Source organism: Eleutherodactylus coqui, chromosome 3, assembly GCF_035609145.1.
Source record: "Eleutherodactylus coqui strain aEleCoq1 chromosome 3, aEleCoq1.hap1, whole genome shotgun sequence".
Taxonomy (NCBI): Eukaryota; Metazoa; Chordata; class Amphibia; order Anura; family Eleutherodactylidae; genus Eleutherodactylus; species Eleutherodactylus coqui.
Window position 1 is genome coordinate 9,721,492 of NC_089839.1, and position 26,968 is coordinate 9,748,459.

Consider the following 26,968-nt stretch of genomic DNA (forward strand, 5'->3'; position numbering starts at 1 on the left):
CGATCACCTGGAGGCTTGTACTATGTACTGCAATACTTCAGTATTGCAATATATATTATTTTTAATGTAGCCGTGCCACAGCCAGGGCTTAATAGGCGTCTATGTATGGCAGTCCTGGAAGCCTTCAGTATTCTCCGGGCTGCCATACTAGCCAATCAGTACTTCCCAATCGTGTTGCAGGGGTGCCATTGGGAGGCGGGGCACGGGAAGGTGTTCTTTCTCTCGCTGACTGTTTGGACACTGTCAGCTTTGACCGCGGCATCTAAACGGTTAACTGTCATGATCAGAGCTCTGATTGCTGCAGTTACTGTCAGCAAGAGCTGCTAGGTGCGGCATGGACTTGGTCCCCGATCCTGTTCTCCTCGCAACCACCTGATGTAACTTTACCGAGGCAGTCATGAAGGGGTTAAGGTTCCCATACACATCAGGGCTCACACGGGCACACGGGACCCATGTATTCTTCACACACGTAATAAGTGGTGCTAAAACCCCAATGATTCCTATTGGGCCACTGAACCGGACGTGAAAAAAAAACGCAGCGCGTCCTATTTTGGGCGTATCACGTGTGTAATATGTACAGTGTAGGCTGCGGGCATTTAACATGCAGCAGATATGTTACATGCGGATCTGCTGAGTACTGCATATTACACATGGGAAAACTATGCAAACCACCGTGCGAGTCCTGAAACCCCCTGACAATGGCGCAGACGGGGTCTAACATGTTTGGGGGCGACTCAACTTTCCCTGATGGATGATGTTGGGGGAAAGAAGGATCAGGGACCTTGAATTTCATCGCTGTCTCCTCTTACTCCCTGGGAGGTAAGGCGGAGGTAAGGCCTCCATAGCGGTCTGGCTGCAGCTTACCTCCCCTGAGGAATGGACAGCTCATAGGTTGTTATGTCAGTGCTGCCTGGCATTCTGTGTTCTTGTATGTTTTCCTGCTTCCCTCTTAGGCCGGGCTAACACGGGCGGATCCGTGGCAAAACACGGACATTGAAAAGCATGTACTTTCACTTTTTCGCTCACACTGGCGGATACTGCCACCGCGGGGGGGTTATCATGTAACGGTGGAGAGTATACAGAGAATGGCGCGATCGAGGAAAACATCCAGCGAAAGGGGATCCTGCGGATGGAAACAACTCATCACTGAAAGGGGTCGGAGGAGGATGTCAGGAATCGTTCTGACCAACAGGCTGCACAGTCAGCTGAATACAACGCTGGAGCTCCAACTAACGTGTCCGAACGCACAACTCGCCGTTCCTCCATACGGATGGTATTACAGCAGATGGACAGTTCCAGCACCATTGTGTCTAAGAGGAACAGAAAGACGAGACTCCGGCGGGCAAAAGAGCGCAAAACTTGTATCACTGAGCAGCGGGAAAACATCTCCTGGTCAGATGGATGCAGATTTCTGTTGCTGATGGGAGGTCGGAATTTGGCACAAGCAGCATGAATTGCTGACCCCTTCCTGTCAGCTAGTGGAGGTATCATAATGGAGCGGGGAAGGTTTTCCTGACGCACCGGCTCCTCTGGAGGCTGCGTTCACACTTTGAGTATTTTTTGCATTTTTTTTAAACTGTAGCAAAAAAACAGTAAAACTAAACTTGTGCTTTTCAGCAACTGCATTAACCAGTTCCCTGCCGTGTTATAAGCCCCGGCCGGCGGTCCGCGAGGTGACGCTCCTGCAGGGCGCTGCCTTCCACATCCAGATTACCGATATAGTGATACGTAAGAGGGATCAGCTGACCAGCGGGCGCCGGGTGAAGGGCCGCGCGGACAGCGAGAGGAATCGGGAGGTGGGGGGGGGGGGGGAAATAACTGCGTGGAAGCAGCTGATTCAGAGTCACAATCCCCAGCGATGGAGCAGATTTCGACTCCCTTGGATGCGGGAACGCTGCGGAATCTCCGTGGGAACGAACCGTAGCGACACGTATGTTCACACAGCGGAATCCGCCACAGACAGGGCTAAATCCGCGCACGGACCGCCGGTACAAAGACGTGGGGGAAGATTCTGCAGCGAGCCCATCTGTGAACTCCCCGCCGGCACCGGACGCAGCGGAGCTTACAGACCGGCGGGTTCAAACGTTGGCTTAATTGCGGTTCAGCGCCGTCATCAATTTTAACGGGGCTCCGCAAACACGCGTTCTAACGCTGTTTGCTCATTTTAGCGCTTGTTAACACTGCCCTTCACAATGATGCCAGGCGCTAATAGCACTGTACTGCGTGATTGCGGCCTTATAACCCGGCCATGCAGTGAGCAGACCACGTGACCTCCACCGGCGGGGACAACCTGATGCGTCACTGCGCACCTCGGGTGTCCCCAGCTGACCAGAGGCGGCCCACAGCGCCCCACGCGGAGTCAGCGTGCTGGAGAGGCACTTCCTCATCCTAGAGAGCAGCGGCTGCCAACACCGAGGTCTCCCCCACCGCGGCAGTTCCCTTGTTATACACTATGATTTGGTCTCCAACAAAATGGCCGCCTCATGCGTAAGGCTTACGTTGCGTGCGTCCAGACGACATCTAGGCAGCGCCATGACGTCACGTCGGAGGCGCGTCCTGTTCGGGAATCGCCTCCCTCGATCGCTGTGCGCATGCTCCGTCCTTAAACACGTGGCTACGATCGGAGCGGAGCAATGGCGGCAGCGGGCAGCGTGTATGAGCCGCTCCCCCGTCCATGCGCCTTCTCGCCGAGGAGCCGGGACCTGCTCGCCATCTCCGGTGTGGACGGGAGGATACAGGTGTGGGACACCCGCGTGGCGGCGCTGCGGAGAGAGTACGTGCCGTCCGCGCACCTCAGCGCCACCTGTACGTGTCTGGCCTGGGCGCCGGCCCGGGGGATCCAGGTGAGCACCAGGGGGTTGACGGGAGGTGTGTGCGGCCGGTCAGGTAACACGTGTGTGCGGCGGCGGCGGCTGTCAGCGGCACGTGGGGTGCGGAGCCGTCTGCAGAGTCACGTGTCACATGCCCGGCCCGTGGGGGAGTTGTTGGGGTGCTCTGCACGTGCGCCCCATGTTATACGCGCTGCTCTGCGCATGTACCTCGCGGTCACGGATGGCGGCGCCGTCGGGGACACGGGTGGATTTTTTTCACGTGATGTTCAATCGCACGAGGAAATCCGTGAACTGAATCGCAGCCGCCATTGGGGGAAACACGGGGGATTGCGCCGCTAATGGCTGCTTTACACGCTGGATTTGCGCCCGAGCGGCTGAAGTACGAGGATGCACGCTACTTGCCCAAAAGACGCTTCTGCCCGGGTGAACGAGGGGGTGCCAGGACTTAGGCGGCCCGACATGTGCCCAGTGTACGGCAGCAGCTGCTCCTCCGGACCCCATGTTGTGGGGCGAAGGATCGGGGGCGCTGCCGATGTGGTCGCTGACTTGCACCGATGGTGACGTTTGGCTGATGAGGATGGCGGATCCGCACGATGAAGGATAAACTGCGCCAATCTGCGAGAAAGATGGAAAACTCTCCCTTTCCCCCGTCACATCATGGAGGTTCTGATCCGCGCCGTACAACGGGCGCTCGGGCTGATCGCAGGATTTACATGTCCTCAATGGCCCCCTGTGATGAGGGTGAGGGGTGTCATTCAGTTGCCATGGTAGCCCGGAGCCTTCTGAGAGCCGCCATTGCAGATCACCCATCAGAGCGCAGTACACTGCAGTACTGTGGTGTTGCGATGTACTCGCTGCACAGGGAAGGAAAAAACAGGAGAACCAAAGGGCCGCGTCCTTAACCCTCGAATGACCAATGAGCTAAATATATGGCGCTTTAATTAGTAGAAATACAGCGTGGGATTACAGCCTGTGGTGCTGGGCTGTCAGACAGCCGCGGGCCCAGAGGAGAAGGGAGGTGCTGTTTAGAACCACTTCTCCTTTCCCGGATACATCGCGCTCGATGGCTGCTCTGTTCTTGAAAGTAGAAGAATTACTTCCAGTACGCGAGCCGGCGATCACATGACCGCGGGATCCCCTGTTACAGCAGAGCTGCAGGGTCCCAGCAGACCCCGATCAGCTCTGCCAGTAATTGTTACTATAGTGGGAGGTTCCCTGTAACTGGGGCCCTATGGATGTGGCCCCTATGGATGCCCCAGCTACAGGGGGATAGTGTCTGATAAAGACAAAACTTAGTAAAACTAAAGATAAAAAAACTGGGGAAAAGTCAGTGAAAAGCGATATTAAGGCGGCCCCAAACATCGCGGGAGAAAAAGATGGCGGCTGAAGGACAAAAATACGGCAGATGAATCCGCAGGCCGGGTCACACGGGGCGGAAATCTCACGGTTTTGCCGCAGCGAAAAACCGCGGAATAAGAACAGCTTCAAAACCGGACGGCACTTCGCTGCGCGCTTTTCCGTTGCGGCGGCGGTTCTCCCATAGAGAGGAGTGCGGCCGCAACGGGGGTGGAGTTGACGTGCTCCGTCCCGGGAATCCGTGCTGCAGCGCTGGTTTTGCCGCAACGTATTGGCCACCCCGTGTGGACGAGATTTTTGACAGACCTCGCCACATGGCCGGCTAATTTCGGATTTGCCGCAGAAAAATTCGGCAGCAAGTCCGCCCCGTGTGAACCGAGCCTTAGAAAGCGCCTGTTCCTGCGGGGCGTGTGGTCCGCGGCCGCGGGGCGCCCAGACATCGCTCTTGCAGATGACATTGCTCTCAGTGGGTGATTTCCGCGCACAATTTTTCACTTGTGCCAATAGTGCGAGATCTAAGATTCGCAGCGCAGCCCACTTGTGCGCGGTTCGGTTTTGCAGCCGCCCCTCCTTCCTGCGTTCGTGGAAGCGAGATGTAGTTTTCTGTTTTTACTAGAGGATTAACATGATTTTTGCGCACGTGGAAGTTGCAGGTGATGCGACACTTTTTTTTTCCAAAATGCATCGCCCTCGCATTAAAAATTGCGCGTGTGTAAATGCAGTCTTGTCCCGAGCGTCCTGAACCGCTATTGCAATCGCCTGTGGAAATGATGGCTTACACCGTACTTCTACAAAGTGGGTGAGTTGCGCCAAAGATCCTTACGCACAGACATCCCATCCATGGACCATGCGCAAAAAAAAAAAAGCGCCAATAAGCAGGGAACGCGCACAGTTTCCGTACATGAAGATGCTGTGTTTGTCACGGACCAATAGGACTTCCTGCGAATGAGCCTTAAATTGTGACTCTCGGCACAACCGATCCAGCGCCGCAGTCCGTTGGTTAAACAGCCAATCGCAGGCAGACACGGTCACGCGGGATTTACGTTGCAGTGTAAGATGATGGTCACAAAAATCCAGTCCTGTTCGGTTGCATTTCGCCGCCGCCGCTGGCATTTGGATCACAGCGCCAATGTTGCCTGGCAGTAAAATGCCTCTGCGCAGATGAGGTACTCTGGGGGCGCCGCTGCGGACTGTGGGGGTCACACGGCCGTTGGTGGGATGCGGCTCTTCAGATTCCGGTTTGGGCTTCCACTATTAATACCAGGGAAAATGGCGCGCACCGCGCTTGTTTTGTTCTGATAAGGTGATGGAAGCCAAATGGACCCTTGTAGTCCGCAGCTCCCAGCAGCGCCGCGTCCGGCGTGCGAATCTCTTCGCTTTACTGTTCCGTGATGGAAGAGAAGAATAGAAATTCTACATGGAAACGTGAAATCTGATGTCCGTGCGGTCACGGGGTGATGGCGACAGAACGGTCCTCGTGTGTCGTGATGGGCGGAGCCAGCGGAGGCTGGTGATGGTACGTCAGCATAGTGTCCATCAGGGTGGGCCGTGTTGCCTCGTGCATCCTTAGCGGTCAGCGGGCGTTTGTCCCTCAGCACCCCAATCACAGCGGGCGCCGTTTTCCCCTCATTATATATGGCGACTTGTATTGCGCAACTGTCATAGCGGCGGCGGCGGGCGGTAATGCAGCTTCCTTCCCTGCCTGCACCACAGCACCTGCGAGCAGCTGACCCGGAGCTGCCTGGGGTCGGACCCCCACCAATCCGATGTTGTTAGCGCACTTCAGGGCTCATTCGCACTAGTTTGCGCTCCGTCCGTGTTACGCACGTGTTTTTTGAGTGTTCTAAGACCATAAATCCCAGCGGTTCGCGTTATTATTCAGATGGACGTTTTTTAAGCCCGCCGCGTTGGGATTCGTATCACGGACCAGAATCGACCAATAAAGTCTGTGGGATACACAGTCACGTGCGGAATCGCTGCGCTTTTCCTCGTGTTGGTGGGAGGCGGCGGTTTAAAAACGAGTGAGATAAATTTTGCCGCCTTGTATTTTTTAATTTTTTGCACGCATGAAAAAAAGCGTTGTGGCGATACGCATCGGATACGTGTGTATATATATATATACGGGCAGTGTGAACGGCGGATCTCCCGGACCGAGCCGGCATGCTTCCGCGTGAATGAGCCTTAAGAGCGGGTCGCACAGCTTAACCCATTAAGGACCAAAGTACCGTAAATACGTAGAACTTGGACCTGGGCTTTAATCCCGCCCGATAATATGGAGAAGTGCGCATAGGACTCTGAGGCCTCGTGTCCATGGAAAATCCGCAGCGGGTCCCTCCTGCCCCGCGGACATGAGCGCTGAAAATAAGAATAAACTTACCTCTTGCCCGCTCCGGTTCTCCCCTTCGCCGCAACTCCATCTTCCCTGCGTCGCGGCCGGATCTTCTTTCTTCGGCCCGGCGGATGCGCAGGGCACGTCGGTGACGTGCCCCGCGCATGCGCCGGCCGAAGAAAAAAGATCCGGCCGCGACGGAGGGAAGATGGAGTTGTGGCGAAGGGAAGAACCGAAGCGGGTGAGTAAATGCCGTTTTTTTTGTTTGTTTCCCGTGGATCCGGACGGCTTCCATAGGCTTCAATAGAAGCCCGCGGGAGCCGTCCCCGCGGGAGACCCGCACGAAAATGGAGCATGGTCCACATTTTTTTCATGCTTCATTTTTTTTAAAATCCTTTTTATTGACCATCCGCGGGTATTTATCTACCCCGCGGGTGGTCAATGGGGTGCGGATCCGCTTGCGGGTGATCCGCTGCGGATTTTAATTCTTCTTTTGCCCGTGGACAGGAGGCCTGAGAAGTCAGATTTTCGTGCCGTGCGTCTACTTTACAAGGTGCCGGCGCTGGAGTGGGTGAGTATAAAACTTGCCAGCGCCCTGCCACGCCCCCATACCGCACACACAGGGCTGTCCTCGTCACGCTGCCATGTTTAAAATGGCGCACGTTTGTATGTATTAATGTACATGAGCCGCCTCTTGGAGTTGACTTGACAGCGAGTGCAGGTGGATGAAGCGCAGCGTGTTGGTTGGTGGCCGCTGTCCTCCGCACACTTGTGCCGCCATCGCTCTAATAAATCCGCCGTAACGATGAACGGGATGTCCGGGAAATTAGAGGGGCTTTCCAGAATGGAGAAGAAACATTCCAGGCAAGAATGGTTGAAAATGGAGAAATCCGTCTCCACCATGGCCGTCTGGTCCAACATGGCTGCCGCAGTCACTCCTGTGTACAACAGCTCCCTCGGGGGCAGCACTGGGTGGGCGGCTCTGAACGCACAATGTGAACATGACCGGACGACATCTGCAACCCCGGGGGGCAGCGGGCGATTACTGCGCCGACTTTCTTAGTTTCTAAGCTGGGATCGGTCGTCTTCCGCGCTGGCGTGTCGGCACTTATTAAGGCTGTAGTTCGCCAACGCTCTGACGTTTTTTTTGTGTGCCCCATGAGTTCTGCAGCTCGTCAGCCATATCTGTATCGGGGTCCCCTCTTCTCACCAAACTCGGGGGTTATGCCAGAATCGCCTTGAAGTTCCGTTTACACGCAGCATCTCCACAAGAGAAGCCGTCACTCTGCACCATCCTAGAAATCAGCTGTTTAGCCACAGCGCCCCCCTCACCTCGGAGGTCTCTAGTGAGCGCAGCGCCGCTGGTCAGAGGGGTGCAGTGAGAGAGCTTGCATGGAACAGCAGCGCCCCCTTCCCTGGAGCCCATGACTTTAGTTTATGGTGTAGCACTCGGCTGCATGCTGGGGGTGGCACTGGTCTCGAACACCCCCCCCCCCCCCCCCCCCGGGTTATTGCGCTGGGGGCGGCGGTGGTCTCGCTGCTTCCCCCCCATCCACCCACCTGGGTTATTGCGCTGGGGGTGGCGGTGGTCTCGCCCCACCTGGGTTATAGCGCTGGGGGTGGCGGTGGTCTCGCCCCACCTGGGTTATAGCGCTGGGGGTGGCGGTGGTCTCGCCCCACCTGGGTTATAGCGCTGGGGGTGGCGGTGGTCTCGCCCCACCTGGGTTATAGCGCTGGGGGTGGCGGTGGTCTCGCCCCACCTGGGTTATAGCGCTGGGGGTGGCGGTGGTCTCGCCCCACCTGGGTTATAGCGCTGGGGGCGGCGGTGGTCTCGCTGCTTCCCCCCCATCCACCCACCTGGGTTATAGCGCTGGGGGTGGCGGTGGTCTCGCCCCACCTGGGTTATAGCGCTGGGGGGTGGTCTCGCCCCACCTGGGTTATAGCGCTGGGGGGTGGCGGTGGTCTCGCCCCCCCCCCCCCCCCCCCCCCCCCACACCCACCCACCTGGGTTATAGCGCTGGGGGTGGTGGTGGTCTCGCCCCACCTGGGTTATTGCGCTGGGGGGTGGCGGTGGTCTCGCCCCACCTGGGTTATTGCGCTGGGGGGTGGCGGTGGTCTCGCCCCACCTGGGTTATTGCGCTGGGGGGTGGCGGTGGTCTCGCCCCACCTGGGTTATTGCGCTGGGGGGTGGCGGCGGTCTCGCCCCACCTGGGTTATTGCGCTGGGGGGTGGCGGTGGTCTCGCCCTGGTTATATATTATCGCTCTGTTACCTCTTATATTTTGCTGACCTCGTTTCTCCCCGTTTCCTCCAGGAAGCGCACCAGAAAAAGCGCAGGAAATCGGAAGCCGTAGACAACGATGACCCGTACGACATCCTCACCATCGGCACGGCCACCGGCGACATATTGCTCTACAGTACTGTCAAAGGGGAATTACAGAGCAAACTGGTGAGTGTGGTTGGCCACTAGGGGGAGCTAAGTGAGAGCCCAAACTGTAACTCCATGCAGAAGTCGGAGAGCAGCGGCTCCGGTCTCAACTCTCGTTTGGCTGTTTTTAATTCCTGCATTAACCCTTTCGCTCCTGATGGCAGGTCAGCCATCACAGGAAAGTGAACTGCGTCCGGTGGCATCAGGACAACGGTTGCTTGTACAGTTGTTCACAGGACAAACACATCGTGGAATGGAACACACAGACCTACAAAGTGAAGTGGTGAGTAACGTGGGGATAGCCGGTCACATGCCGCCATGATAAGCATTACCAGGGGTATGTTCACACCGGAAACCACGTAGGATCATTCCACGCAGATTCCATCTCTAAAATCGCGGCCGTGCGCCTGTAACCTGCGGGTCCGCGCACGAATTTAGCCTTTTTCAATGGTCAAAACTGCATACAGAATTCCCAATGTGGAATCTGCATCAAGAAGTGAACCGTCGCCATCACATCTGCGCCATATAAACCGCGGCATGAATATAATGGGCCGCGGATTAACTGCATCAGATTCTGCCATGTAGAATCCTTAACCCCTTAGTGGCACGGCCTCTTGTAGTCCTAAGGGCACGACTATTTTGGGGGTGGATTTCATCTCCTCTTTTCATATGCCATCGTTTGTTATTTTTCCGCCGTCACGGCCGCATCAGGGGGTTCATTGTGTAGCGAGCTGTAGATTCTATGGGTACAATTTCGCGGGTCACATAACTTAATGTAGAACTTTTTAAAGTTTGGAGGGCAGGGAGTAACAATAAGCGCCCTCCATTCGGGTGAGCGAGTGTCTCCTGCCAAGTCGGGTCCTACAGAACATGCTGACCGTTCTCTCCTCCTTCTCTCTTCCCAAAGCAAATGGAAAGGCGACAGCGTCGGCGTCAGCAGCCTGTGCTTAAGTCCAGATGGAAAAATGTTGCTCTCTGCAGGACGGACGATCAAACTGTGGGATCTGCAAACCAAAGAAGTCACCAGGGTACGTCACTATAGAGGTGGGGGGCATTGCAGGGTTATACCCATCTGATATGGGATACACAATGAGGGTCCCAACTCTAGGACCGGCACCTACCTCTAGTTTGGGTCCTGACTGCCCCCATGGCGGAGGGCTGAGGTGGTCGGCCACTGCATTCATCTGAACAGGGGGAGGGGGGGTAGGTCCCAGAGGCGGGACCCTTATCTATTAGACTTATCGCACATTTTGTGGATGCGCTACAAGTGTCTCATTTAGGATGTCCTCTTTAACCTGAAACAGTCTGAGCGCCATGAACGGGGCTCCTGGGCTTTAATCCCCTCTGTAAATAACTGCGGTCTAGCAGGACCAGATGTTTGGCTGTCCAGAGACATCTGAGGACCTGGAGGAGACGGATACGGCATATATTCTCTTCCAGCCTGCGTAGCACTCAGCGCCATGTAGAGCAAACTGCAGCACGGTTTCTTCTATTGGTCTTGGCTCTCATGTGATAACCGGCGACCCTTGGCATGGCAGAGCTCTAATAATGGCGGCAGCAGTAAATGTCCGGAGCTGCTCGCCCCAGAAGACGGCGCGAGGTCGCTGCACATTCGGGTTGCTGTCTAATACTCTTCCTCTTCTCATCTTAGCAATTCACAGGTCATTCCACACTGGTCACCTCGCTCATGTTCATGCCAATCAGAGCAGCCGCAGACTCTCGGTCTCCTCCGGAAACCACCGGCTTGTACTTCTTGTCTGGATCCATTCATGACCGGTTAATAAGCGTGTGGTAAGTGGGGTTATTGGTTTGCCTCTGTTAGGCTGGATTTACACGGGCGACTGCGACATTTTATGATTCTGTGCGATGTATTTTTCCAAGATCGTCGCATCGCGGTCCGTGTGATTCACATGCGCCGGAAAATCACGTGCTTCAAAAAACTGTAAATCCCAGAGTGCAATGTGATTCCTAAGGCCGCGGTCCCACGGGATGGAAATGCCGCTAAAATCATGCGGAACGTCCGCACGGAAATTCTGCAAGACTTTTGCAGCTGAAAGGCTGCTTCAAAACTCGCGCCATTCGGAACGGGTTTGAAGCCGCTTGTTTGCCTGCATTCCGCTGTGGAAATCTCTCCCCATAGAGAGAAGAGCCCGCAGCGGAAACGGCGATGCAACCAACGTGTCGTGGGTTTGAATTACTCGCCACATGTCAGTTTCTGCGCGGCTTGACCGCTGCGTGTGGATGAGACTTCTGCAAATCCCGTTTACTTCGCTGCTCGGTCTCCGGGCTTAAGAATGTATGCGGGATTTGCGCCCAGTGTGAACCCAGCCCATCTCGCCCACACAGCGAGCGACGGGCGAGCACTCTGCAGCTCGTGTGAGGTAACCCGTCTGAAGCTATAGAGTAACACTTGGCACAAGTTCTGTGTGCGATGGGCACCGGCGGCTGCTGTGATGATACCCTTAGAATGTGGTTTCGACTGTCTGAGTTCTGTGAAGACGACATTTCCTTGGCTGTGTCTGAGCGCCGCGTGCCGTCCGCAAGGATAAGTGTCGTTTGTCAATAGGGATTAGAGGTTCCCCTTAGAGGCGGGCCCTTTCAGGATAGGGAGGACCCCCACAGGATGTCCGTAGGCCCTAATACAGCCCAGTCTACGGGGCAGCCAAAAGTTTTGAGAATGACCCAAATCTTGGTTTTCACAAAGTCTGCGGCTTCAGTGGCTTCAGATCTTTTAGTCGGATGTTTCTGCGGTCACTGAAGAACAACTAGAAACTTTTCACAAGTTTTTAGACTTTTATTGACAAATGTATGAAGTTTAAGGAAAGAGCCAAGATTTACAGGGAGGCCGGTCTCACATGGACAGGGCAGAGTCTGCATGCGGGAGCCCACAGCGCAATCTGGTCCAGTCCCCGGCCCATGCATACTTGGATGGAAGATGGCTGCGGCGCGCTGCTATCGGACATTGCTAGACGATGACGCAGGTATCCGCAGCCCCTATGCAATGTCGTCCGTGCGGGTGACTATCGTGGCTTCTGCAATCCAAATCCAGCCGTGTGAGACCCTCCTTAACTTTTTTATATTTCAAGACTTCTGCACTTCGCCCCGACATGCATTCATTCTTCCGGATGTCCTAGTCAGTCCGAATGGGCTTCATCAGAGGAATCGACTACCCCCCCCCCACCCCCCTTCGTCGTCCTCTGCAGTCCCCTTACTTCCTGCAGGACGTCAGTCTGACCTTGATGTTTTTCATGGAGAAAAGTGACTTTTTTTGCTGCCCAATTCTGAAAGGGGTTTTCCCTCTTCAAGCTGTTATGAGACAGCACCGTACATTGTGCAGTGGCCAAGGCGGGTACTGCAGGCCACTTCAATCGGATTCAGCCTGCAGTATCAACCTGCAATGTACGGAGCCGTCTGAAAACAGAAGAGAGACAAGCCCTATGAGTAAGTTTTCATGGCGAGGAATAACTTTGTAATTGATACTAATTCATCTCATCGCTCTTCATTATAATGTAGACTTGGGCCTCCTGCAGACGGCCGGGTCAGATCCAGCTGAGAGAATACTCACAGCGGGAAGTGAGCAGTGACCCCTGCTGCTCACCCGCTCCCGGCGTCTCCCCGCTCTATGTGGCGGCTGCCGACCAGCCAGTACATGCGCAGCGCGGACCTGGCGCCTCACCAGTGGCATTTCTGTGTGGGCCTCCCCGAGACTCGCACAGAAATAGGACTTGCCGCAATTTGTTTACCGCCCAAGATTTCATGCGGGCGAATCGCGGCCGTCTGTATACGATTGCGTTATCTAATGCAATCCTATGGCAGCGGGCACGGCTGGGAAATCTGTCGGGAATCCCGCTATGGAATATCCGCCCGCGTGCGTTTGGCCTTAATGCAAATTAGTGCCATAAAGCGACAAACTTTGTGAAAACCACAATTTGTGTCTCAACCTTCGGCCAAAACTTTAAAATGAAAACTTCTCCAACTTAAACGCCTTTTTTGAATTCATCAGTTTTCAAAATCTTGACCCAATAAAAACTTTTTTTTTCTTTTGTTGTCTACCTGTGTCTGATACAATGTATATAGAGATTGCTTACCGCTGAGAGGTTGTTACAGTTGTATACAGCGTACAGTTGGCTAAATAGTCTGGATTTCATCATCGCTGATGAACTGCAGCAAACTGTCCGCCAGGAGACGCTTGTGCTGCTGCGGCGCTCGGAACTGGACACAATTGTAGCAAACAAGGCAAGAATGCTTTTTTCATTGACTGCAAGCAGAGATCTTGAAGACAAATTAAGACCAAAAGTATATTGGAGTTGGAGGATTTTCCGTTTAACCACTTAATACCACGACGCAGTTAGGTCCTGGGTTTATAGGGAAAGGAATTGCGAGCGGATTCCCAATGCAATCGTGGGATGACTTTCGTTTGTCATGGCAGCCGGGGGCAATGGCTGCCACGAATAGATGCCTTCATAGACTGCGTGTCAAAATGGGGTATAATGAGTGATCAAATGATGACAAGTTCAAGTCCCCCCCCCCCCCCCCCCCCCCCCATGGGAATTCCCTTTTTTTTTTTTTTTTTTTTTTAACACTAGGTTTTTATTTTTTAAAGTTTATTTGGTATCATTGCATCCAATAAAAGTTCAATCTATCAAAGTAACACATAAATCCCCCACAATGAACATCGAGAAAGAAAGCAACACTAGAATTGCGCCCCCTTCCTTTTTTTTTTTTTTTTTTTTTTTTCTTTTTGCCTTTTCGGGTCACCAAAGCAAAAATGTAAGTGATCAAAAAGTCACATGAATTCCAATTTGATACCGGTAGAAACTCGAGGACGTTCTGGAGAAAGACCCCCTTCTCCCCCCTTCCTTCCCCCCACACACAACTATGTGGATGGAAAAAAATAAAGTTATGGTTACAGAAAATTGTTTGTTTTGTTACAGAATTTTTTTTATTTTTTTTTAAGTAGTAGAACAAAAAGTAAAACCTCATAAATGTACTGAAACTAAATAACGACTAGTGATCTACGCCTTCGATCGTTTGCTGAGCTTTGTTAATTGGCTGCAGCCCCCACAGCGTCGCATAAACCAGACTGGAGCGAGCGGCCGAGTGTCGTCGTGGGAGAGTATATCGCTTTCTACTGCATGGGGAGGGAGTTATACTGAGGCTTTCCAACTTGGACAACCGCTTTAAGGGATAAAGGATAATACAGCATTTTTTCTTCAGTTGTTGAACGCTTCAAATTGTCTTTTAGGCAAGTCAGGACCGAAATGAAGCAGAAGAGTGCAGTCCTGACCTTCACACTCACAGCATCACCAGTCTCTATAGACTTGGCACCATCCGACAGCAAAGAGGAGGTAAGATTTCTGCTTCCTGACAATCGATCACTGGGGGGAGATGTCGCTGCTATCCGCCTTCTCAGGACTATCAGTCTGTATGGTCCCTGCTTGTTCTTGTGATAGCTAGATCACCCTGTGGGCTCTACTGAATTGGCGTATCTCCCCGTGGTACGCCAATATCAAATGTCCCACCACATTCTGTACTGCCGTTGCAGCGATACCGAAGAACTCAAAGGGAAAACTCAAGTTGCACATGTGTTATAACTGAGAAAAGTGCGCAAAATTAGAAGAAAGTAGCATGGGGGCGGTTTTATCTCCACTGACGAAACACTAGTATTTAAAGTAATTGTCACTAATCTAAGTGATCCCTGAGCGCAAGTACAAGAGGGAGACTTCTGATTCCAGGTCTACTGCTGTTAGCTATATAATTCTGCCCCCTATGTACAAGAATATAACTACTATAATACTGCCCCCTATGTACAAGGATATAACTACTATAATACTGCCCCCTATGTACAAGGATATAACTACTATAATACTGCCCCCTATGTACAAGAATATAACTACTATAATACTGCCCCCTATGTACAAGAATATAACAACTATAATACTGCCCCCTATGTACAAGAATATAACTACTATAATACTGCCCCCTATGTACAAGAATATAACTACTATAATACTGCCCCTATGTACAAGAATATAACTACTATAATACTGCTCCCTATGTACAAAAATATAACTACTATAATACTGCCCCCTATGTACAAGAATATAACTACTATAATACTGCCCCCTATGTACAAGAATATAACTACTATAATACTGCCCCCTATGTACAAGAATATAACTACTAAAATACTGCCCCTATGTACAAGAATATAACTACTATAATACTGCCCCCTATGTACAAGAATATAACTACTATAATACTGCCCCCTATGTACAAGAATATAACTGCTATAATACTGCCCCCTATGTACAAGAATATAACTACTATAATACTGCCCCCTCTATATAAGAATATAACTACTATAATACTGCCCCCTATGTACAGGAATATAACTACTATAATACTGCCCCCTATGTACAAGAATATAACTACTATAATACTGCCTCCTATGTACAAGAATATAACTACTATAATACTGCCTCCTATGTACAAGAATATAACTACTATAATACTGCCCCCTATGTACAAGAATATAACTACTATAATACTGCCCCATATGTACAAGAATATAACTACTATAATACTGCCCCATATGTACAAGAATATAACTACTATAATACTGCCCCCTATGTACAGGAATATAACTACTATAATACTGCCCCCTATGTACAAGAATATAACTACTATAATACTGCTCCTATGTACAAGAATATAACTACTATAATACTGCCCCCTATGTACAAGAATATAACTACTATAATACTGCCCCCTATGTACAAGAATATAACTACTATAATACTGCCCCCTATGTACAAGAATATAACTACTATAATACTGCCCCCTATGTACAAGAATATAACTACTATAATACTGCCCCCTATGTACAAGAATATAACTACTATAATACTGCCCCCTATGTACAATAATATAACTACTATAATACTGCCACTATGTACAAGAATATAACTACTATAATACTGCCTCCTATGTATACCTAAGGCTGCACAGCTTACCTGTTTGTTAAATTTCTTTTCTTGCCTCCTCCTCGCCTGTTCCCTGGTTGCAGCCCATGAAGCTCGCCGTCGTCTGCCGGGATGGACAGATGCACGTATTTGAACATGTGTTAAATGGGTAGGTTACATATTTGGTCTCGTAGTTGTTAACCGTTTCCTGCTCTGCTCTATATGCCGGTCATCTGTCGTCCTCTGATGAGGAAGCTTACAAGAGCCCGGAGTCTTCCTGCCAGCCTGATGAATGCCACCTTGTGAGCTTTCTGTGCCTCTTGTTGGCATTGGGCTGCTCTTGTCTATGAAGCTGTACCATCCTGTCCTTTCTGTTACCCAACCTAAAATGTGTTCATTCTGTGTGTTGCTGGTGGCGTTCTGCCCGCTCGCCCTTTTGCGCCCGGTCATAGTGCTTTCACCCCGGGTTTTCTTGGCAGCTGCTGTGATGATACCCAACTATGTGGTTTCAACTCGCTGAGTTGTATGTGATGACGACCTTTCCTTGGCTGTGTCTGAGCTCTGCCAGCGACCCCCCCCCCCCCCCCCCCCCCTCTGTATGCGATTGACCCAGCGAAGGCTTCTCAAATACTAGGGAAGTTGGGTGCCCGCCAATGGGGGACACTTGTAGCCCTCTGGGGCTCCGCTTAGCGATGCATCTGTGACTCCCTGTAACCCGCTGTCTGGTTTATTCTCCTTTTTCCCTCCTAGGAGCCACAAGAAGCCTCTCGCTCCCACCTGCACAGTACAGATAGCAACGTCAGGCGGCGATGGGGATTCCACGCCCAAACCGGTCTCGATCCTCTCTGCCGGATTTTGCCCCGACAAGCAGTCCATGGTGCTCTATTATGGCAGCTCCATGCAGCCGCTCTTTGAGAAACTGGTACGTCATGCGGAGGCTTAAAGGGATACTCTTTCATACAGCTCTGATGGATGCAGTTCTCTGGGTCCTGCATGTATCTAGATCTGTTCCAGCAGTCCGCGCTGGCCAAGGCTTGGGGCTCGTGCGCAAAAAAAAAAAATGCAAGAGGGCCTCATTGATTTGTGTTGCCTCCATGCAGGAGTATGCATCTATCACACGTATTTACACAATCCCATAGACTTTAATTGGAGGTTTCAGTCTGAAATACGGACTATAATGGGACGTGCAACTTTTTTTTAATGCACTTAGAGTGTTTTTCACACACGTTTAATACCCCGATGCAGGTCAGTGGGGGCTGATGGGTACGTGGAAACAAATGCACTTGCAATATGGATCTGGATGTGAATGAAGCTTTAAAGAAACAGCCATCGAGCTTCACTACATTAACATAGTTTCCATAGGAGTCAATGGGAGTTGCGCAAACAGTGCAGCAAAGTGGGTCACGCTATTTTGTAACTCGGGTTTGGGGAAACTGTAGCTCACTTTGCATAACTCCCATTGACTTCTATGGGGGTTTTGGTAACCGGGTACTGATTCCCTTTCTGCAATGCTGGAGCTACGGTGTGTCCCAAGGGTGGCAGCCGCATCTGCTGTACTTTCATGACCTCTCCTGCGGATATACTGTGGAGGTCAGAGACTGAAATGCCCGCGTGCTGGGGATGGATAGAATGTGCGCTGGCTCCGGTAGTGAAGTGCGGGGATCCGGGTGATCGGCACCAACTAACTTTCCTTTGTTTCAATGTGAAGGTCCTGAAGACAGACGAGCCTCACATGTGTTTAATCCGAGATGTCAAGAAGACGCTGACACTCAGGAAGGAAATGACTGTGACTAAGGTGAGTTCCACCGCCCCTCCCCCCCTTTCCCTTCCCCCGCCCGCATCAGACGCTCGGAAATGGAAGATTTAAACATTTTAGTATTAAATACATTTACCCCCTTCCATGGGTTAGACGATGAATGTCTGATCTCTGGGACCTCCGGTGATCCCAAAACTGAATGCCCCAAGGGATTGGAAGCGGAATTGGCCACCCGGGTCCACTGCTGATCAGTTTGCTGGGCTGGTGTGCACATACAATGAGCTGACTTCTGCAGGAAGCAGACAGCTCCGGTCTCACTGCAGAGCCCATTGCAGACCAAGTTCCTATTCACTTCAGTGGGAGCTCAGCCTGCAGTACAAAGCTTGGCCACTGCAGGGAGAATGGAGCTGTATGCTTCCTGCAGAAATGGGCTAAATGCACACAGGCAAAGCGAACAGCTGGTTGGCGGGGTTCCTGTCGGTCTACTATTGATGATCTATCCTGCTGATAGGCTGTGACTAGTTTACAACTAGACAGTCCCTTTAATACAAAGCTGCTAGGTGTATATTTGCTAGGACCCTCCTGCAGTGCCGCTCAGTGCAGAATTGCTGGCGGTGATGACATGAAGAGAACGGTTTCGCATCATACCTGAAATGCAGTGATGTGTCATCTCTTGGCTGTCTGAGCCGACAACCTGCACAAGTCTTTAATGAACGTCAATTTGGTGGCGGAGGCTTTGTAATAACTCCTCCCCACTCATTTTGGCCTTTTTGTGCTACCTGTAGTCCAACTTGTGCATTGGGCAGGGCCGCGAGAGCAGCGGCAGGCGGGCTTGTGGCCGCGAGAGCAGCGGCAGGCGGGCTTGTGGCCGCGAGAGCAGCGGCAGGCGGGCTTGTGGCCGCGAGAGCAGCGGCAGGCGGGCTTGTGGCCGCGAGAGCAGCGGCAGGCGGGCTTGTGGCCGCGAGAGCAGCGGCAGGCGGGCTTGTGGCCGCGAGAGCCGCGGCAGGCGGGCTTGTGGCCGCGAGAGCCGCGGCAGGCGGGCTTGTGGCCGCGAGAGCCGCGGCAGGCGGGCTTGTGGCCGCGAGAGCCGCGGCAGGCGGGCTTGTGGCCGCGAGAGCCGCGGCAGGCGGGCTTGTGGCCGCGAGAGCCGCGGCAGGCGGGCTTGTGGCCGCGAGAGCAGCGGCAGGCGGGCTTGTGGCCGCGAGAGCAGCGGCAGGCGGCCTTGTGGCGACTTTAATTGTAAATGAAAGCGAAAGTTCATAAAACTCCCGTTTTTGCACCTTTAGACGCTGCTGTGGGCGCGGCCAGTAATGTCTATAGGAGCATCCGGACGCTAAAACTTCTGATTCCTTAACAGGTGAAAACGCCAGTTGTGAAGGCAGCGGACACCAAGGTTCTCATGCCCGGGATCCCAGGTCACAGCGCCACCGTGACGGCCATGACTGTAAATTCTGAGACGCAGGAAGGGAAGCGGAAACCGGGCGACCAGGAGGTGAGTGCGCTTTAGAAGTCGTCCGTCTCTATGTGCACTCGCTGTTCTACTGGTGGAGTCATACCCACCCACCACCTTAATCCCCATCTTGTTTCCTGCAGGACACCATTGAGGACAGACTCGGTGCCATGGACATCGCTCTTCCTAAACCCCCCACTAAAACCATCCTCCCCAGGGCGGATCACTTCTCGGTTCTTCTCCTCCAGGGCCTGGAGAGCTGCGACTCCAACATCTTAAATGTAAGGCCGGGTCTGAGCGCGGTCATGTGACTCCACGCCTGTTTTATATGGCGCTTTATACCTCTCGCTCTTTACCTTTACAGAAAGTTTTCCTAATAAATAATGAGACTGAGATCAAGAGGACGGTGGCCAAGCTGCCGGTGCACTGCGTCGTGCCGCTGGTGAACGAGGTGAGGACCACGGGGGGTTGTTTTACTACTTTTTTGCGCACACACACAATTTAAAGGGATTTTCCAGTGAAATCTTATTAGGATGGGTCATCAGTAGTTGATCGATCGGGGTCCACCGCTCAGGACCACCGCTGATCAGCTAAGCGGGCGCATGCTGTCAGCGCCGCAAATACACAGAGGTCGGAGTTGAAGCCTCAACCCGGCCAGTACAGGGAAGATAGGTCATCAATAGTATTTCACTGGATGACCCCTTTAAATCTGCATCAGCGCATTTTAAGACCAAGAATATTGTTGCGGCAGCGGAGCTCTGGGGGCTCCTTCGCGGGAAGAGTTGTAGTTTTTATTGCTACCAGTTTGAGGTACGGGTGACTTTTTTTTTTTTTTTTTGGGGATGCTTTTTTTTATTTATTTTATTTTTTTTTAGAGGTGAACAAAAGAAAAATGGCGCTGCTGGCGTTTGTTTTTAAAAATTATTCCTATGGCTTTCGCCATTTGCCATAAATAACAAAAAAAATAGTTGTTTTCGTAAAGACCCAGACAACACAATATGCAAATTTTTTTTTTAAGTACCTCAAGGACACTTTGGCATGCAGTTGTTTAATCGCTAGGCTAGTACATTGCGTTACTTAGTGCATTCTACTAAGCCAATGACTGCAGCCATTACTCTGCTGGAGGCGGGGCCTAATAGGCAAAGTTACACGGCAGATATGAAGGCCTTTGTAAGGGCTCCGTCTGCCACGGGAATCCATTGATACCTTGCAATTACACTGTGGGGTGCCGATGGGCGACAGAACCCCTCCCCCTGTCATCTACTTACATGATGCGGTTATCGATTGTGGCATGTAAGGGGTTACACTGCCAGTTCTTGGAGATGCGGGTGAAGGCCTTGCAGAAGTTGTCCCGTCTAAACGGAAAGCTTTACCTTCTCATCACACAGGTGAGACGAGGAGGGAGGCTCGTACATACGTGTTCTTGGACGTACATGTGTGCCTTCTGGCGTCGGGGTTGGTATGGAGCCGGATCAGTCGGTTGGGAGTTATTAGCGGTGATGACATGAAGAGAACGGTTTCGCATCTTGCCTGAAATGCAGTGATGTGTCATCTCTTGGCTGTCTGAGCTTACGGGGTTAAAGGGGTGTTTCAGAATAAGTAAAACGTGGCTGCTTTCTTTCAGTGGTAGCACCCCTCCGGTCCACAGGTTGTCTACGGTATTGCAGTTGATACAATCTCACAGACAGCCATTCCGCGGTTTCTGGAAGAAAGCAGCCATGTTTTTCTAATGATTTACAACCCCTTGAGCGGCATGCAGTTGGCCCCTCTACAGCTTGAACTGGCTGATAACAGAGAGCAATAGACTGTATTCAGCTGCCCAGTTATAGTCTGCTGTAACACGTTCTGCCTGTAGTACATTGGATATCGCTATTGACGTGTGCAGTTTTCTTGCGTTGCTCATGCCACCAACTCAAACAGCGTTATGGTCACGAAGGGGTAAAAACTAAGGATGAGCGAGTATAATCGCTAAGGCACTACTCGTCTGAGTAATGTGCCTTAGACGAGTATCTCCCTTCTCGTCCTTAAAGATTCGGGCGCCGCCACGGATCGGGGAGAGCAGGGAGGAACGGAGGGGAGATCTCTCTCTCCTGCCCGCTCTCCCCTGCTCCCCGCCGCGAGTCACCTGTCAGCCGCAGCGGTCCTCGAATCTTTAAGGACGAGCAGGGAGATGCTCGTCTAAGGCACATTACTCGGACGAGGAGTGCTTTAGCGAGTATACTCGCTCATCCTTAGTAAAAACCCTTCTGCCTGCAGCCACCACTAGAGGGAGCTCTTGCATTCTGCAGAGTACTTCATGCAGGACGCTCCTTGCAGACTGCGCTGTTAGTTCCATGTCAGTGCAAGAGACTTACAGTGATGCCCCGGCGGCACGTTGTGGGCGCGGGGAGGTTTGGCATTAGATATTTTTCTAACCCTACTTGTTTTTTAATTTTTCAGATAACAAAAAGGTTACAAGGACATCCTAACGGGTGAGAACACTGGGACCGACACGCAGTAACGCTAAGTCATGTGACCTCCCCCAAGATCAGCATGCGCCTTGCCTCAAGTGCTCTGTGCTCCTGGGACGCTGCTCCTTCCACTAGTAGGGGGGCGCTGTACTCTGATGGCCCCGGGTGATGTGCACCAAGTTCATTGTTTGCCCCGCAGTCCGTGCGTTCAGGCTGAAGTCTATGGCCGCTACAAGCGGGTGTAAATGTTAGCTATAATTTACACCACTTTTTGGCCGCGCCCCTCTCCCCTTAGCACCGCCTAGTCTTGTGCGGGACACAAAAAACAAAAGGGACTTGCGCAATATTTTTTGTAAACTATTACTGACCTGTCCTCGGGGGAGGGGGGACCGGCCGCTCTAGGATCCATGCCGGTTTACTCATGAAGGTGACATCGGACTCGAGAGCTGCTGTCACTTCAGGCCATACCGAGCGCAGCGCCGGACATTGTATAGCAGTGGAGCCTGGCATTGCAGCTCGGTCCCTTCGACTTGAACGGGACTGAGCTGCTCTCGGGTCATGTGACCAATGCATGGGATGCGGCTTCAGCTGATTGAAAAAGATCCGGAGTGGCAGATCCCCTCTGATCGGGGATTGATTACCCATCCTGTGGATTCGTCAATAGTTTAAACCCTTTCAATGCCAGAATCTTAGCGCCTTGGGCTTGTTGAATCTCCTCTGCGCCGTCTGGCCGAGCGGATCCTTTGTAATCGTTGTTTTCTGCCTGCAGTGCGATGTTTATGGTGCGCTGGGTGAAGGCGGCGCTGGTGCATCACGCGCCCTACCTGTCTGCTGTAAGTATCGCCGCTCGCCATTGTTATAGAGTCCTTTTACCTGAGTCTCCTCTTGACGGTCCGATCATCTTGGCCAATGATCTTGAAGTCTCCGGTTTGTCTTTGCAGCTCCCGGATTTGGGCGCTCAGTTGGGCTCCCTCTATCAGTTCTTGGAGATGCGGGTGAAGGCCATGCAGAAGTTGTCCCGTCTAAACGGAAAGCTTTACCTTCTCATCACACAGGTGAGACGTGGAGGCTCGTACATACGTGTTCTTGGACGTACATGTGTGCCTTATGGCGTCGGGGTTGGTATGGAGCCGGATCAGTCGGTTGGGAGTTATTAGCGGTGATGACATGAAGAGAACGGTTTCGCATCTTGCCTGAAATGCAGTGATGTGTCATCTCTTGGCTGTCTGAGCTTACGGGGTTAAAGGGGTGTTTCAGAATAAGTAAAACATGGCTGCTTTCTTTCAGCGGTAGCACCCCTCCGGTCCACAGGTTGTCTGCGGTATTGCAGTTGATACAATCTCACAGACAGCCATTCCGCGGTTTCTGGAAGAAAGCAGCCATGTTTTTCTAATGAATTACATCTCCTTGAGCGGCACGCAGTTGGCCTCTCTACAGCTTGAACTGGCTGATAGCAGAGAGCAATAGACTATTCAGCTGCACAGAGTAGTCGGCATGTAGTTAGATATCACTATTGGGGTGCAGACGTTGTAACGCTCCTACAAAGTGCAGTTTTCTTACGTTGCTGTTGATTTTCTCCCCACCAGATTGGAGCTTTTCAGATGGCGCAGCGGACCTCGATGCAGAGCAGCAAGCAGGCGAAGCTGGTGTACGAAGAAGGTAGGAGCCGCGGCGTCGGCGCAGGACCAACACAAAGCGCATCACGTTCTGTACACGTTTGTCCGCTGTTAGATATGGCAGGACTTGGTCACAATGTGTTATTGGGGGGGGGGGAGGGGCAGAATCTACAGCCCAAACTCCAGACTGATACATTGTAACAAACTATCAGGATGATGTGTTTACATCAGAGACCGGATATACAACTGTAACAAACCCTCAGCTGTGAGAAGGATGGAGTCCGGACAGGTTTGCAGTGTCTGGCTGTTACTATGGATGTTTGATTTCTGTGTCATGAAGCGGAGATCGCGACAATGAAGCATTGAAACCAAAAGCCTATTAACTAGAGATGAGTGAGTATATTCACTAAGGCACATTCCTCGAGCGAGTAGTGCCTTAGCCGAGTATCTCCCCGCTCGTCTCTAAAGATTCGGGGAGTGGGGAGGAACGGAGATCTCCTCACCCCACCTGGGTCACTAAGGGGTTAAAAAGTGTAGAACTTTAATTCTTCAGCTATGAAGGCCGGTGTGCAGAAAACCCCTGGATACTCTGCATCACCAGTCGGCCGCAGGTGGAAGAGATTCTGGGCGAGGTTTATGGTTGTTTGTGGGGTCTTAAAGGGTCCGCGGTGTAGAATTTCATTTCTGCTTTTCGATCTTCAGTTGTTAGCGGCTGGCATTAAGTGAACGGCTTGTATCTTGCAGAATCTTCCGAGGATGAAGAACCCAACAAGGAACACAACGCGTCTGATGTAAGTACAAGTCATTCTAGTCTCCTTAAAGGGGTTGGGATGATGTAAAACTTATCCCCAGCCAACAGGATAGAGGATTGGTGTCTGATCTGTGGTGGTCTAACCGCTGGGACCCCCACTGATCATGCGAACGGGAGTCCTGTGTCTCCGTGAGTAGTGCAGCATGTGGGCTGTGATGCATTCATCTCTATGGGACTGGCTGGGATAGCGGGGAGGTGCACTGTGCTGGATCAGTCAATCCCATGGAGACGGAGCTGTAACATGCATGCTCAACCACTTCTGCATCCACTTGGGACCCCCTTTCTTCTGATTGGTGAGCGTCCCAACAGTCAGACAAGATACTTCATATCCTATGGGTAGGCCACAAGCTTTACACCCCCATTCAGACATTTACGACGAGCTTTGTTCGTTCTGCAGGAAAGTGACTTGAAAGTTTGACAAATCGAGCCTGTTCTACTTTCAACAGCTGTAGCTCCGGTTCTATCACAGCTGAAGACACGCTTTTGGTGGCATTTTAAAGCTTGTATTCTGCGTTTTAACTCTTCTGTGGTACCGGGCTTGTTCATTGCAGTCCTGCACCTTGAAACTAATACTACAAAAGGGTTAAAATGCCACAAAAAGCATGTTGATATCCCTTAATATATTATTATTTTAATGAGTCGGCTGCCCGTCGCTCTCCTATAACATCACCAACAATGGAGGCCACGATACTAAGTGCCCTCTTTGTCGAACCGAAAGGGGCAGGTCTAACTCTGTTTCGATAAGAAACTTTAAATCGTAGGATTACCCCGTTAAACTAATTGAAAATGTTTTGTGCAGAAACTTATCACCACTAGGTGGCGGTGTTGAGATATGGTGCAGTTTGCCACAATCTGTATGAATGCAGTTCTCCATTTTGACCGCTGGGTGGCCCTGTTCTCCAGCATTTGTAGTTTTTGACATAAAAAGGTTCCAATATCTGACATCTGCCTTTTTTTCCCCTCTTTTTCAGGATAACTGGGAAGAGGAAGACGAGGAAGCAGAGGAGAAGGAGGAGGAATCTGAAAAAGAGGAAGAATCTGAAGGCTCCAACGAGGATTCGGAGGAAGAGATGGATGTGGATAAAGTTAATTCGGACGTTGATCCTGGAAATGAAAGTGAAGAAGAATAACGACTTTTCCCACGTGGTGGGCGGCTGTTCTGAGGTGCCCGTCCGTCACTGTGCAGACTGTGTACACAGCTGTGTAGAGAAAATGGCGGCAGCAGCGCCGGGACCTCGCGCGAATGTTCCTATAACCGTTTCTGCCTTTCTGAGAGCCCCACTCGCCCTCCGTGTTCTCCGGGTTTCTCGCCAACTAATCACACAACGTCCGCAGATGATTTATGTTCTGGAAAGAAAGAAAAAAAATCGCCACTTTCCATAGTTTTTGGTATATATTTTTTGCCCCTCCCCCACTTTGGGGTTTTATAAAAACAGACAGGAGAAATGTATCTTCGGTGGCAGTGGGAGGTTTTTATAGTTTTCACTGTTAATTTTTGACATTAACCACTCAGCGTGAAAAACAAAAACTTCAAAAACATTTCATCATTGCAGCCGCACTGACTGTTCGCAGACTAATATCAATAAAACGGTGACTTTCTCGGCTCGACCCGCTTTTCATATGTTTTTGGCTCGGTTGCCGATCAGCATACAGCCGGGGCTGCGGCCTCGGTAACAATGTGATTTTCTCGCTATCGAAATATTTAATTTTTTTTATTTTTTTTTACCGGTTCTGGACAGATTTCCGCAGTTGTTTTTTTGTTACTTTTTAATAAAGTGATAAAACTGCAAAAAATTACACTCACATATATTTTTCCCGTTTTTCGCCCAGAATGCGGTGCGCTCAGTAACCTCCGGTATAATGTACAGTATATTTGTCTATAAATGAAGATGTTAATCGCCGGTTCTATCGCCACCTTTGTAAAGTGAATAAAAAAAAAATATAGTTCTCCTTTACCGCCCGGGTACTCTGCCATTTTGTTATCGCACGCCGCGTTTGTAATCCTCCTGGTGGCTTGGGCGCGGCAGTAGAGGAGGTTGCAGATCTTCAAGGCGATAAAGCAAAGAAAGTGCAATCAGTAGGTAATGAAAAGATCTGCAAACTTTTAATATACTTTGTGTTAAAACTCCTAAACGGTTTTCAAGATCTCTGCTTGCAGTCAGTGAATGGAATCTTTCATGCTTTACAGCCGGAAACTTAACAACCCATCCTGACCTTATACTTCTCGGTTTTGGATTTGCTATCGTTGTATCTAGACAATTCAATGGCTTAAGGGGTCTTCCAAGGAGGAGGATTCCTTACCTGGACTTGCAATGTCAGAGCCTCCGCTTGTGGTCTCTTGGTCACATGGTATAGGTTCTCTCTCTGCTCGTCATGTCATTGCGGGGGGCCATCTATCACAGCCGCGTCTAGGAGTCATGTGGGTCTCGCCCGCTCTGAATCACCTGTTGTATGTTTCTGGTGTAATTTCACATCTGGTACTGGTGTAAATTATGCATAAATTTGTCAAGCCCCTCCCACTTCTAGAAAAAGTTGTGGAACTAGTTCAAAGTTGCAAAAATGTGAAACTGTTTTTTGTTTTTTTTTTATATATTTCAGAAAAGGGCATAAAATAGTAAATGTGCCCCATGGTCCTTTCACGAATTTGGCATAACAATCGCCGCTAGACAGGCATGTTGATTAGCACACTGGCAAAGGATCTGCTTAAATGGGATGGGGGGTGGACACACTGGACACAATCATCCTGTGTAAAACACCATTATTGGATCTGTGATCTACAATCTGGTTCTCCAAACATTGGGAAAATAAGCCCCCCTCCCTCCCTGCCGGCGCCGCGCTCATGACGTACATTTCTTGTAAATTAAGTTTAATCGCTATAGAAAGTTGTTGAACTTTTTGCTTCACTTTGGGGCAGATTTATTAATACGGTCTAAAGTTAGTACAACATGAAGCTAGATGGGGCCGGGAGGAGGTGCGC

General features: G+C 51.2%; 1 protein-coding gene and 5 non-coding genes across 6 annotated transcripts; all 6 read left to right on the forward strand.

Annotated features, from left to right (window-relative positions):
* The first annotated feature begins 2,586 nt into the window (after positions 1-2,586).
* On the forward strand, positions 2,587-25,946 carry WDR43 (WD repeat domain 43). The gene is made up of 18 exons (XM_066595107.1): positions 2,587-2,843; positions 8,830-8,964; positions 9,108-9,226; positions 9,851-9,971; positions 10,595-10,734; positions 14,189-14,291; positions 16,013-16,077; positions 16,659-16,830; positions 17,617-17,703; positions 19,022-19,156; positions 19,258-19,395; positions 19,479-19,565; positions 21,554-21,585; positions 22,334-22,397; positions 22,506-22,619; positions 23,151-23,223; positions 23,925-23,971; positions 24,963-25,946. The coding sequence occupies exons 1-18, from the start codon at positions 2,634-2,636 to the stop codon at positions 25,119-25,121; spliced, it is 2,001 nt and encodes a 666-aa protein (XP_066451204.1). The 5' UTR covers positions 2,587-2,633; the 3' UTR covers positions 25,122-25,946.
* On the forward strand, positions 11,389-11,470 carry LOC136622670 (small nucleolar RNA SNORD53/SNORD92). Its single transcript, XR_010791863.1, has one exon. It is a non-coding gene; the product is annotated as a small nucleolar RNA SNORD53/SNORD92 (small nucleolar RNA).
* LOC136622671 (small nucleolar RNA SNORD53/SNORD92) lies at positions 16,388-16,470 on the forward strand. The gene has a single exon (XR_010791864.1). It is a non-coding gene; the product is annotated as a small nucleolar RNA SNORD53/SNORD92 (small nucleolar RNA).
* Positions 18,274-18,353, forward strand: LOC136622675 (small nucleolar RNA SNORD53/SNORD92). Its single transcript, XR_010791867.1, has one exon. It is a non-coding gene; the product is annotated as a small nucleolar RNA SNORD53/SNORD92 (small nucleolar RNA).
* Positions 20,606-20,685, forward strand: LOC136622673 (small nucleolar RNA SNORD53/SNORD92). Its single transcript, XR_010791865.1, has one exon. It is a non-coding gene; the product is annotated as a small nucleolar RNA SNORD53/SNORD92 (small nucleolar RNA).
* Positions 22,719-22,798, forward strand: LOC136622674 (small nucleolar RNA SNORD53/SNORD92). The gene has a single exon (XR_010791866.1). It is a non-coding gene; the product is annotated as a small nucleolar RNA SNORD53/SNORD92 (small nucleolar RNA).
* Positions 25,947-26,968: the final 1,022 nt, after the last annotated feature.